This window comes from Protomyctophum bolini (genome assembly GCF_963924005.1).
Source record: "Protomyctophum bolini genome assembly, chromosome: 19".
Taxonomy (NCBI): Eukaryota; Metazoa; Chordata; class Actinopteri; order Myctophiformes; family Myctophidae; genus Protomyctophum; species Protomyctophum bolini.
In genome coordinates this window covers 8,544,488-8,558,534 of record NC_137880.1, presented here as the reverse complement: position 1 = coordinate 8,558,534, position 14,047 = coordinate 8,544,488, and the positions used below count along the sequence as shown (strand labels likewise).

Genomic DNA, 14,047 nt, shown 5'->3' with positions numbered 1-14,047 from the left:
CGGGGGCTTTACAACCCGAGTGTACTTTCTTCATCGGTGAGACAATCTTTCCATGTCTTGAAAGCTCACGGAGAAGAATGTCATCACTGATGAACGGGGGAACGTTAGATATCGTCACCTTCTTTGATGGTGTAGCGAGAGGAACAACAGGGACATAAGTGTCCTTAATGACAATGCCTTTCTCAACCAGCGTATTGGCTTTATCAATACTGCCAACGAAAATGATCACAGCGCTGTTCATCCGAGCAGCGGATTTTATGCTTCCACAACCGACCACTTTACCAGCAGCCAAACTACATTCTTCCACTGAACACGCAAAACTCGCTGACACTTTAACGCCGTGTTTCCTTGTCAGGCCAACAAAAGGCGTCTCCATCTCGGCGTGCACGGTGCACGCCGACCAGCGTGTGCTGGCCGAACGTAAACACACGCCAAACAACCACAACAAATCGCTATAGACACCAAAAACACGTTAAACTAACAACACTACTAATACATTTACAGGTAAAGATAAGATAATAGATAGAAATAGAAATCACTTGCAAAAACACCTCTCACACGCAGCACCTCACTCACTCGCGTCCTTCCACTCAGAGAGAGAGAGAGAGAGAGAGAGAGAGAGAGGGATGGACGGACGGACGGACGGAATGTCACAGAGGAGTGACTCAGCCCCTCTGGTGACCCCATTACCTACAGTAAAGGGAGCCGAGACCCCACTTCCCCATGCATCTAACCTGCATACTCTGGTTAGCATACCAGTATGCCAGGATTCTTATGATGCTGTCAGGCACCCCCCTTTCCCTCGGTTTTAGGAACAGCTTCTGATGACAGACCCTGTCAAAGGCACGGGAAGCATCAATAAAACCAACTATAACGGATGAGTTAAGGCTTTTGTAGTTATCAACCACCTCTTTTAGAGCATAAATGCAGAGGTCAGTACCATGTTTAGCCTTAAACCCAAACTGATTGTCAGTGGTATTAACAAAGGAGCCTAATCGATCTAATAGGATCCTTTCAAGGACCTTGGACAATACACTGGCAAGAGCAATAGGCCTATAATTATCCAAGCTCCCCACTTTTCCTGCCTTGTCCTTGATAACTGGTACCAGAGTGACAGACAACATAGAGTGTGGCAGTAATCCATGTGTCATGAGACCAGTGAAACATATGGCAAGTATAGAACCGCAACCTTAGGACTGGCATGTTTAAGATGCTCTGCAGTTATTTGGTCTGAGCCGCTAGCTTTGTTGTCAGGTAGCTGCGTTATAGCTTGGAGAACCTCATTGGCTGTGACACCAACAGCATCACTGTCATGCATAATTCCCACTTCATAGGGGTCACTCCTAACGCAATTGAATATAGCAGAGTAGTGCTGCCTCCACACCTCTGCAATATTGTCCACACCAGAGACACCCTCCATGCTGCATGGCAAAGGAGTGTTATTTCTGTTCAGAGCTCTCACCTCCTTCCAGAACCCTGTAGCATTATGGTCAAGGAGCTTTTCAGCCATAGAGTCCGCTCTCATCATTGCTTCCTGCTTGCTAACGAAGCGTATTGCATATTTATACCTGGCATTAGTTTGCTTTTTTACGGTCCAGGAGAGGTCCCATATAGAGATAGTCAAGCATTGATATAAAACCTTGATTGATTGTGATTGTGAAAAATTATAATTTTATCTTCAAATAACAATAACATAACAGCAAGACATGATGGCACGTGCAGAGGGGGGGGGGGGGGGGGCTAGGGGGGCTTGAGCACCTGCCCTTTTGCAGAAAGTGCCCTTTCTCTAAAAAACTAAACAAAACAAGGGCTCGTGTGGGGGGCCAATAAGTGCCATTGGCCCTTCAAGACGAACATTTGACAAGTAATGATACATTCCACTATCATAATGAATTATCTTTTAATCTGCCATCAGTCCGTTTTAGTTTCAGACTAATGAGAACATATTGCTTATTTTACTGTCCAATGACATGAAATGGCACAAGGGAAGGACTCCACAAAAAGACCAACCCCCAAACATTATTTCATGCAACACAAACATGGAATGAGTAAGAGCTTTACTTGTGTTCGATCATTTATTATTTGGTGTAAAAAAATAAAAAAATAAATACACTTTTGAATAAAAACAAAGGAATGAGTAAGAGCTGTGACATGACAACAATAGCCTCTCTTTCATAGCTAGAGCACAAAGGCCTGACTCACAGTCCTTTGACGATGCAGCCTGATCAAAGGTTTTCACTTGATTAAATCTGGCTGTTGGTCGAAACTGAGGTTTGTTCTCTGAATGAAGAGACTATCTGGACCCCATGTTTGCCACTGCCTTACCCCTTAATTATATCCCTAAACTTCTTTGCTTTATTCATTTATGTTTTACTATTTTTAAAAACATTTTTGAATCTAAGCTCACAAAGTGTCGATGTAGATCGGCTAGGTGAACACATTTTAAGTGTTTATTTTTTTCAAAATATAGGGCCCATCCACCACCTAACAGATTTTCATATCATATCATTTCATGTATGGGGGAATGACCTTACATAATGAAATATGTTGGGTGGAGAGATAGTCTCGATACGATAGAGAAAGCAGTGTGCACTGCAGAAATAGCAACGTCCAATAAAAGAATAGAATAAGATAAAATAAAGACAAATAACAAAGTGGTTATGGAGTTTGTTAGTCTGTAGAGTCAGTAGTGTAAGTGAGTGGATGTGTGTAAGTTAAGGTATGGTGTTGTGTGGACTGGCGGTGGATGCAAGCAATCACACGTGTTCAAGAGGAGAATGAGAGAGAATCTGAAAAGAAGATGACATGCTTTTGAAGCCTGACAAACAATGGATAACGAAGCCACTATATGCCATCATGTAACCTTTGAAAGCTAGTGTGTCCATATTACTCCATTTCCAATTCCGTTGTAGGAGTTGGACAGTGGAGGGTTCGCCCCAATTAAAGGACACAAAAGGTTTTAGTCTAATAGAAGGCTCGATCTGCCCTTAATTGTTCCTCTGAGTTGATTCACCTGTGAAGCTCACCTGTGCCCCATCGTCCTAACGACCCCCAGAGACTATATAGCCAGGCTGTCTGGCATTTGTTGCTGGTTCATATAAGTTTGTGTGTCAGGGGTTTGAGTTGGTTGTTTTTGCAGTCACATCCAGTCAAATCCGGTTCAAATGTGATTTCTTTCTCAAATCTGATCTTTTGGCCCAACCGTTCATGCTGCATTTTGCAAGTGAGATCGGTTCTGTCACAGTATATATGATCTGTGTGTGTTCAGACTGGCAGCCACATCCAGCCTGAATCAGACCTGTGCCGTCAAGATTGGAATCTGATTTATAAAAACAAAAACAAGTCACACTTAAGCCACATAATCGGATTCTATATGTGACTTGTTTGACATGCTCTGCACCAATGTAAAAAAAAAAAACATAAGTGACGTGAGCCACGTACGTTTTGCGAAATCATCGTTTTGCCCGTTTACCAGACGCAATGACACAACAATGTGTCTGTTGTAGCCTAAGGTTGTAGCCCAAACATTTAAACTCTCGTAGAGGTTTTTTTTTCTTCGATTCTGACGAATTTATTGTATTTATTTATTTCACCTATAGATCCTATATGCCACCTGTCATGACGTGCACAATAGTGATGCCAGGTTGAGTATATTCTCAAAGTTGTGCAACATGTGCTATAGCATGTGGATGTGCCTGCCTGCTTAAACAAACATGGTCGTGCCAGTGTGTCTAGTTTGTGTAGGCTACGGATACGGATGTAAACAAGGAGTCATATAGAGGAAGGGTGTGTGTGTGTGTGTGTGTGTGTGTGTGTGTGTGTGTGTGTGTGTGTGTGTGGGTGTGTGGGCGGGCGGGTGGGATGAGTGCTTGTTGGTGTTGGATCGGGTAGCCATGCAAACCCCACGGTGAAGTGCAGTTGTCATAACACATCGGCACATGAGTCCAACATTGATTGAGTGATTGAAATATGTATTAACAGTTTGCAGAATTACAGTGCATTTGTAGGCTACAAGCACAACTCAATACAAAGACTAACTGTGAGTGGATGACCCAAAGAAGCATATTAGCCTACACTTAATTGTTTACAAGAGGGTCCACCTTGTTCCCTGCAACATGCAGGTTGTTCCCTCTGATTTGCAGAGGTCTCTCTCTCTCTCTCTCTCTCTGTGTGTGTGTGTGTGTGTGTGTGTGTGTGTGTGTGTGCACGTGCTTCGTGCAATGTAGGCTATGCCCTCACGCACGCACTGAACACACAAATCAAAGGCACTATTTTTGTTGCCAGACCACAGACACTAAAATTAGTTCACCGTTTATAGGTTTATCTCAAATTAGGCTACTTTCTATATGCTGTTGCCCCCATGCACTGCCCACTAATACACGATATTTATTGGTGGAATTTGATGCGGGAGGAGGTGGAAAAAAGTAACATGTATGATATGTTCTGTTCATTTAGCTTTTGCCTCTGAGACATGTAGGCTATAGGCCTATAGTTTACAAGTCGTCACATCAGAGGATATGAAACCCAGCATTCATGCATGATGCTGTTTTGTTGGCTGCCTCTTTAGGCGTGATGTGTGGGAGTCGTCATATCATCGACCATCATCATCTCTGACTAATGCACTCCCAAAATAAAATACCAGGGCTCGCCGCACCGTCGTACGGTGAAGTACAAACCATAATGCTGTATTTGCACTCATGCACTGTCTCTCTTTCTCTCTCTCTCTCTCTCTCTCTCTCTCTCTCTCTCTCTCTCTCTCTCTCTCTCTCTCTCTCTCTCTCTCTCTCTCTGGCGCGCACATCAGGCAAAGCAGTTTGTTGCACTTGCACCGCAGGGTCAGTTTATCAATCTGTGAGCATTGCAACGATGGAATGGAAGCAGCTCTGTTGCGCACGCTTTGGAACTTTTGGATAGAGAGAGAGAGAGAGAGAGAGAGAGAGAGATAGAGAGAGAGAGAGAGAGAGAGAGAGAGAGAGAGAGAGAGGCGTTTAACTTTGAATTAAACAACTAAGGCCTACTGCAACAGCAACGTAGGCCTACAAGAACATTTGCTGGAAGCTGTCTTGTGGATGCTTTATAGGTAGGAATGTTTTAAGCCTAATTTGCTATGATTGATTGAAATGATCGATTGATTGAAATGATTGATTGATTGATTTGATGTGTGATTTGACTAGCTATTTACCAATAATACTATTTAACACGAGAGTCTTCTTTCCTATAGGCTACATTTAAATTAGAAAGATTCGTTTGGCTATTTTAGCCTATAGACTATGTGTTTATATAGCTGTCATATTTTAGACCATTCGAATAGGATATGATAGGCTTCCCATTGAAAGGGGTATTTCTTTCTTTCTTTCTTTGTGTGAGAGAACTACATAAGTTATTCTCTGCATGGGTGCATGTTGGTGACAAAAGCTATACAAAATTGCGAATTGTAAAGTTAGAGCTTAATACTAGCTGGCTACATGCAGGCAATACAAAAAAAAAAGCTATGCCTCTACTTTTAATAGGCTAGCAGATAAAACGCTGAATTTTAAATGAATAATATGCAATGCATACACCTCTAGTTTATTTCTCAATACATAGATATAGTTGATTGACAATCTCCTGTTTCTGACAGTCGTCTTTATAGTTGTGACTCGTGTCCCTTTTGTTGTGTGTTGTTGTAATGGAGATTGTGCGCCATCCTACTGGCTTTGAATGTACCATGCACACTAGTCAGCAATAACTGAACTGAAGACTGTCCTCTCTCTCTCTCTCTCTCTCTCTCTCTCTCTCTCTCTCTCTCTCTAAAATCAAAGTGCATTAAACCACAAAAAACTAAACAACAACTAATATAACTAATATTTGTAAATAATTTGATTATCACCTGGGCACACATCTGCCCAGGTGATAATCAAATTATTTACAAATATTAGTTATATTAGTTAACTGCCCACTGTTAAGTGACCACTGCAGCTGCAGCTGTGTGTGTGGCCTTAGCTTGCACTCAGCTGCACTCAGCTGCCATATTTTCCCAAGGGACAATATGGCAGCCCAGCCAACCAGCACGACCACAGGATACTGTATACAGTGTCAGTACATGGGACAAACTGTACACACAGTAAACACTATACAGATATGTTTTGGTTAAAACAAAAAGGTTTTCTTTTTCCAGTAGCCTACACTGGACAAACTGTAGGCCTATACACACAGTAAACACTATAGGTCTACAGACATGTTTTGGTTAAAAACAAAAAGTTTATTTAGAAATCATTGCTTTAGTGTTTGTTCAGTAACAGGAGTCTCCCAGTCTCTACATTTCCAGGTACAATTTCAGCCAATCGGGAGAGAGTAACTATTAATCAGCTTAAAATGTTATTCAGTGTTCCAGTTCCAAAATTGCTCAGCTCATTTCTTTGTGTCATCACTGTTGTTTAATCTGTATGCTGACTCTATCCTGATTGGATAAAATGGGTATCCCGACCTTTCTGTTTAATAACAGAGAGACAGTGAGACTCCTGTTACTGAACAAACACTATAGCAATGCAATGAGTATAGTGTGGCGCATCTCTAGTTGAATAACCAGCGATGCACCAAAACCATGTTTTCATCACTTGAAGATGACGTGGTGTCAGAACGGGACAGACTGGCCCATACTCGCCCATACCATACCGATGCCCGCACCGGTATCAATACTGCGTTAATTGGCAGTATCGGCAGCTTTTTCGATACTGGTATATCGGTATCGGAAACAACTTCAATTTTAATCAATCTGGGCCGGACTCGTTACAGGTTGATTGGCATCCATATGTTAAAACAAATGTCAAATATTTTCAGCTGGGGGATGTGCGGCCAATTGCCTATATATACATATCAATTTGGGGGTTTAATTGACATGAGAATGTTTGAGAACCACTGCTCTAATCACTATCATGTCTTTCTCTCTCTCTCTCTCTCTCTCTCTCTCTCTCTCTCTCTCCCTCCCTCATTCAGTGAGATGGGCCGCCAACGTTTGCTGTGCGTGCTGCTGTGCGTGGTGGTGGCGGCAGCCGCCTCCTCCTCCGCTACAAACGGCGACCGCGACGACAGCCGCGCGTCGACAACGCGCACGCGGCAGCGCCTCCCTCTGGTGCTGAGCCGACGCACGGAGGTCTTAAGCGAACCCGTGTTCAGCGGGAGGCCGGCGGAGGAGGAGGAGGAGGAGGAGGGAGCAGGAGGTGGAGGAACGGAGAAGAAGAGGATGTGTGGGATTGAGTGCCAAAGCGCCCTGCCGCCCCTGGGCCCGGCCCAGCAGGAGAGCGCCCTGGCATACGAGACCCTGTACGAGAATGCCACGCGCACGCTGACCCAGGTCACGCTGACCCAGGTCACGCTGCAGGTGCGATAGAAATTATTTCTCTTCTATCTGAAGATTAGTTAGTTCAGGTTTTTGGACTTAAAGCTGTGTAGGCTATATTCTTGCCGTTAATATAGTGGTTGCAAAGGTATTCATTGAGTCCCGGAGTCCTGTGGTGGGGCTGGAGTTCTGGTCTGGGTTTTGGTGAAAATTGAGGTCTAAAAATAAATGAATCCCCCCAAAAAATATATACAATATTTGTATTGTTTACAGATTTCTACCATATATAGCACAACCTCCGTCACATTATTTGTGTCCATGCAGTATATCACAACGCCAGCAGCATCACAGAACAGCCTAAATGGTCTTATATGACCTTTTAGGATAACATCTCTGGGTACAAGAGGTGTCCAATATGACACCTCAGGAAGCTTCTGCCCCGAGGGACATACTGTAGCCCTCCTGTACTGACATACTGTAGCCCTCCAGCCTAAATGCTGTTTCTCTGCTCGAATATTCTTCCAAACATTGTCAACGCTTAACCCATTTAGAGCTGAGGGCCTGATTCTATAAAATGTCGTTTTCCGAAAAACCTATGTTTCTCTGTCAGTGGTTCTCAAACTATTTCATGTGAAGGACCCCAAAAATGATATGTGACCGGCCGCAGAGCCCCCCCCCCCCCATATCTGACAATATGTTGTTCCAGGAACAAAGATCTGCACACTATTTAAAAAAACAAATAGCAGATCTACAAGCTGTATAGATCTATTAAGGTGACACAGATGTGTTCCAGGTCTTAATGCAGTTGAACGTTTCCCCCTGATGCAGGGCTTCAACCAGACCTCCACCTCCGCGACGCGCGCCGGCGGCAGCCGCGGCCGCACCAAGCGCCAGGTCTACGGCGCCGACGGCCGCTTCGTCATCTCGGACTGGCGCTTCGCCACGCGCTACCCGTTCTCGGCGGCCGTGCGCCTCTCCACGGGCTGCTCGGGCGTGCTGGTGTCGCCCCGGCACGTGCTCACGGCCGCCCACTGCGTGCACGACGGCACGGACTACCTGGCGGGCGCCCGCAGGCTCCGCGTGGGCGTGCTGCGGCTCAGGAGCAGGCGAGGAGGAGGAGGAGGAGGAGGAGGGGGGCCAGGAGGACGAGGAGGAGGGGGGAGGAGGAGAGGAGGAGGAGGAGGAGGAGGAAGGAGGAGAAACGGTGGTGGGCGAGGAGGAGGACGACGCGAGGTTTTTTTTTCAATACTTTTACTTCTACTCCGCTATACGTCTCTGAGGCAAATTATACTTTGTAGATTTAGATTATTATTATTACAAAACCTACATTAACCCCATTTAGGCCTGACGTCGAAAAAATTTCTTAAAAAAAACCCCCCGTGTTTCTATGTCGGTCATTCTCAAGACATATTCATGTCAAGGACCCCAAATATAATATTGCCCGCCGACCCCCATCTGAAAATGTGTTGTTCCAGATACCCTCCCAGTAGCAAAGATTTGAGTTAAAAACTCGCTCTGTAAAAAATATATATTCAAAGATTTCAGGCACATTTTTCCAAAAATAGCAGACCTATACAAGCTCGTATACAAGTACAAGTATTACAGTACAAGCTATGAGCTTGTATACTGTAGATCTGCTATTTTACAACATGAGGCTTAAAAAACAAAGGGGTTCCCGCCCCAAAATGGATTAAGCACTGTATACATTTCGGCCATTTGAAAATAGCCGATCTACAAGCTCACAGTGAGCTTTTCAAAAGATGGTTAAACATTTGAAAACTTCCTGCATGACTACAATGACTATACTGTTGGTGCTACAAGTACATTTTGAAGCCAATACTTTTGTGCTTTTTACTCAAGTGTATATAGGCTACATTTTGAATCCCGGACATTTACTTGTATGTATGGTTCTATACATTGCAGTATAGTGACAGATACTTTTACCTACAGTAATAAATGTGAGTACTTTTTCCCACCAGCAGGAGGAAGGAGGCCCGGCGAGAGAGAGGAAGGGCGGGCGAGGCGAGCGGCGGACGAGAGGGACGAACGTCGGGCAAACCGCGCCCGAGCTGAACCGCGCGCGGCGCTCGACCGAGCCCCAGGAAAGGCAAAAAAAGCCCGTGTTCCGCTGGACGCGCGTCAAACAGACGCGCGTCCCGCGAGGCTGGATCCGGCCGGCGGAGACGAGCAGCAGCAGCGCCGACGTCAACGACGTTAACTCGGTCTCGGCCGACTACGACTACGCCCTCCTGGAGCTGAAGCGCCGCGTCTCGCAGAAGCACATGGAGGTGAGCGTCGCAGTGGGGGAGATATGGTTAGAAATATCGCCCAGACGATACCATATAATATGGGCTCCATTTTCGTCCATGCTAAACCTCTTATCCCTATAGGGCTCCACCCTCCGCCACCACTTATCCCTTATCCCTAAACGTATTTGCCTTTTTTTTTTTTTTACTATTTTGAAAAACATTTAAAAATAGTTCAACTATACAGCCGATCTACATCGAGACATTATTTGAACTATTTTAAAAGGTTTTTTAAAATAGAAAAAAAAAAATGGCAAGTTAGTTTAGGGATAAAGGTTAAGGGATATAGCCCCTAAACTACGCCTTTTTATACTATTTTGAAAAACATTTTTGAATAGTTAAAATAGGCAATCTACATCGACACACTGTGAGCTTGGTAGACTCTTTGGATATTTTAACTATCCAAAAGTGTTTTTCAAAATAGTAAAAGAAAAAGTTTAGGGAAAAAAGTGTCCTTTTGTTTGCTGCTGGGGGAAACCTTTAACCCATTTAGGCCTGCAGGCCGATTCTATATAGAAACGCCTTCTGAAGCCTGACCCAAAGAGAATCCTATTAGGACATTTAAAAGTGAGTGCTGGTATTCTTTTCTATGTCTCTATACCTGAACCGTGCACCCGGCATACATTTATTTCACACTGCACTACTCAACTGAGTGCTCAAGTTCTTCCTTTCCTTTTTCCACATAATCGCCCCATGCAGGTGGGCGTGGCGCCAGCCGCCGCCGCCGCCGCCCCGCTGGCCAGGATCCACTTCTCGGCCTACGACTCGGACCGGGGGGGCGCGGGGCCGCCCGACGCCGGCGAGAACGTGGTGTACCGCTTCTGCTCCGTCACCCGGGAGTCGGACGACCTCATGTACCAGCAGTGTGACGCCCGGCAGGGAGCCGCCGGCGCCGGGGTCTACGTCCGCCAGCGGGCGGAGGAGGACGAGGAGGAGGAGGAGAAGGAGGCCACGTTAGGAGGAGGTGCGGTGGACGCCGGGCGAGGCAGCAGGTTCCAGCGGCGGGTCATCGGCGTGTTCTCGGGGCACCGCCGGGTGGAGCCGGAGGAGGGAGGCGGCGCAGGCGAGCGGAGGGACTTCAACGTGGCGGTGAGGATCACGCCGGCCAAGTACGCCCAGATCTGCCACTGGATCCACGGAGATCCCAGTCTGTGTCGGGAGATGTGAGGATCCAACGCTGCGCGCTGTAGTGCACGCTGCGTCTGTTTTTCGGGATCCACGGAGAGACCCCGTGTGAACAGTGATGTGTGTAGCTCTGCGAGATCCCTGCAGTCGATCCCTCCATGCAGTCCAGGGACGTGCACACATATATAGATATCAAATGGGGGGCGTCAGTGAGCCCCTGCCCTTTTACCCGTCTGAAAAACAACCGCCCTCTCCAGAGCACGAATGCAGCGTTCACTATGGCGAAAGAAATGCAAATGCCCTCCGCTCCTTTCCCATGCCAAACCGGAAGGCAGCAATCAGGAGAATGTGTTATTTCTCTCCTGAACTAATTTAATTCGAAATCCATCTCCAGTAGATGAAGAGTGCAGGGTTGCGCCCCGAAAATGGCTGATCTACAAGCTCTCACGACGCGTTGTGATCTTGTAGATCTGCTATTTTCGCTACTTTGGGACAAGAGTGCCCTCTTATGGGATTTCAGCCCCTGCCTCTGTGACACTCTCCGCACGTCCCTGCCATGGTCTGTGTAAAGGCCAATAGTCATACTCCAGTTTGAGGTGATGGCTTATCACCGCAGTGTAGTTTTCTAAAGTTATGAAAACTACAACTACAACAACGTGGGGTCTAATTCGCTTATTTCCACCGAAATAAGTAGTAAAGTGTGCCGCTTGGGATATTATTTACATTATGAAGAGAGGATATATACAAAAGAATAAATGTTTTTGAGCGATGGAAATAAGCGAATTAGCACAACACCCCATAGCCCCATTCAATTCAATGCAATTCATTGAGGGCTTATGGTAGGGGAAATAGCCAATAAGGAGCTTTTGCACAAAATAACACCTGGACCTCTTTGGTGGGGACGTAACAACTACAAAGAAAGGTAAGAAAGCCTTTCAGTATGGAATTCTCCTTGAAGTGTCCAGGGGCCAGACACTGAACCCCACATTGCCTCCAATGGTGTGTGAATGTGGGAAGCTGCTTCACCTCCCAATGTAATTCATTATTATTACTTTATCAGAATATAGAGCTTTATACAAAAAAAAAAAAAAAAAAAAAAGTTGGTTTCACAAAAAATACCAGTTACATTAGCTTTAACTCAGAGAATGATACTACGGATGTCCCGATCTTTTTTTTGTTTTGTTTTGCTATTTTAAGGGACAAACATAAACGTATTCTTAGTGATATGATGAGTCGATGAGATATGCTGCCCTATACACAGCCAAAGTGCAGTAGGATTTTGGACGCACCAATGTATTTGTATATCCCAAATAAATCTGCCTTTCTGACTTTGGGGGATAAACAATTACGTCAAGAACATATTTACAATTAGTGTAATATCACTTATTTGCCGATATCTCATTTGGCTGACCAGTTGAAACACTTTTAAACCCAATAACCCAATATGGTTATCTCTAATATTATTGTTTGTGATTGTTGCCAGACAACAACTCTACTAATGTTGGTAATTATCATTGTAATCCAGTGGTGGACGGTCGTATTTAGTCGGGACCCAAACTTATTTATGACCCAAATTATTTATGAATGACCCACTTAAACCTAATTTCAAATGGTGAATATGCTCACAACACTTGAGCTTGTAGATATGCTATTTTCACTTTCACTTTCACCATTTTTGGAACGTTTTGATGTTTTCTTTTACTTAAAAAATAGTATTCTAAATTTCGATACAGCGATGCATTGCTATTGAAAAAGTAATTTGTACTTTTGAATACCTATAGTACCCACTTGGCACTTTGTCACCACCACTGAATACTTTAAAAAAAAATGTATCAGATGTTATATTTATACCTGAGATATAATTATCTGGAGAAGGACTAAGACTGTATAGTACAATACGTAGGTCTGTATAGTACAATGTGTACACTGACACATCCACAGCTTTAGTTAACACGGAGAGCTCTCTGACATGTCAGGATTTCACAGTGAATGGATGGATGTTGGCAAAATGTTGGCAAAATGGACGCTTTGCTTCTTAATGTTCTGTTAACATGTTTCTGAGGTTTGAATGCTTTTAGCTGGTCATGTTAACATGTTAACTGTTAACTTGTTTCTGAGGTTTGGATGCTTTTAGCTGGTCATGTTAACATGTTAACTGTTAACTTGTTTCTGAGGTTTGGATGCTTTTAGCTGGTCATGTTAACATGTTAACTGTTAACTTGTTTCTGAGGTTTGGATGCTTTTAGCTGGTCATGTCACTAATATTGCATTGAATATGTCTGATAATTTGAAAACTAGTGAAACGGGACGTTCTAATATTGTGTGGTGTCTACTTTTGGTATAGGTATACATTTTGATACGGATGCTTTTGTACTTTTACTCAAGTACATGTTTAATTCCAGACTTTTACTTTGTAACAGAGTACTTCTACATTGCAGTATAGATACTTTTACTTAAGTAAACACTGATTATAATAATGCATTGTTGTGTTTTATTTTATAGGCGTAGCTCCTCCCCCCCTCTCTCCTTCCCACTACAGTCTGACTTTGTCTACTCTTAATAGCTGTTTTTTCCCTTTATTTTTAACATTAAATTGTGATTTAAAAACTGCTCAATTAAATGCAACTCTCCATTTGTAAAGGATAATATTGTATTGTTTTGATCTGTTATATTTATGCCATTACAGTTTTAGGCATAGTGTTAGTGAGGTTAAGTTTATGTTTTGGCATAGTGTTTGAGGTTAAGCTTATACAGTAGCTGACATTTTACTGAGGTCAGGGTTAGGGTTAGGATTAGGTATAGTTTTACTGAGGTTAGGGTTATGGTTAGGTTTAGGTATTTTAGGTTAGGTTAGGGGAGAATGTTCATTTGTTAATTACATTGTCTTCTTTCTAACAAGTTCAGTCTTCCATGTTTCTATATGGCTTATTGTGCATATTGTTGCTTATTGCTTATTGACCTTATGCACACCGCTGCCATCTTGCCAGCAAGGTGGTAACTAGTGCAATTTCCCATTGACAGCCCATTCATCCAATAGAAAAGTCCTATCTGATTGTATTAAACAACATCAGACTCCAACATTGCAGCTGTTCGAAAAGCTTGAATTATCCTGTCTTTATCCGCAAGTGTTTGTTTCATAAAGATCCACTGCGTAGACATGTTATGATGAGCTAATTCCTTGCAGGTGTTTTTGTTTTTGTTTTGTTGGAGAAAAAAAAGTGTTTGGAAGTGCTCATTGAATATCACTCAGCGGCCCTTGAATTCGCACATAAATTATAATGCAAGGGGAAGCATGAGG

At 43.9% G+C, this 14,047-nt stretch overlaps 1 protein-coding gene across 1 annotated transcript; it reads left to right on the top strand.

The window, feature by feature from the left end:
• The first annotated feature begins 4,963 nt into the window (after window positions 1–4,963).
• LOC308334547 (inactive serine protease 35-like) lies at window positions 4,964–11,068 on the top strand. Its single transcript, XM_080791345.1, has 6 exons — window positions 4,964–5,080; window positions 6,976–7,360; window positions 8,147–8,424; window positions 8,497–8,551; window positions 9,298–9,606; window positions 10,324–11,068. The coding sequence occupies exons 1-6, from the start codon at window positions 5,070–5,072 to the stop codon at window positions 10,789–10,791; spliced, it is 1,506 nt and encodes a 501-aa protein (XP_080647471.1). The 5' UTR covers window positions 4,964–5,069; the 3' UTR covers window positions 10,792–11,068.
• Window positions 11,069–14,047: the final 2,979 nt, after the last annotated feature.

Bases quoted from the DNA above. Each gene is read 5' to 3' on its own strand.
- LOC308334547 (XM_080791345.1), top strand. The intron at 8,425-8,496 runs GCGAGGAGGAGG...GAGAGGAGGAGG, and splicing joins GTGCTGCGGCTCAGGAGCAG to AGGAGGAGGAGGAAGGAGGA. The intron at 8,552-9,297 runs GTTTTTTTTTCA...TTTTCCCACCAG, and splicing joins GAGGAGGAGGACGACGCGAG to CAGGAGGAAGGAGGCCCGGC.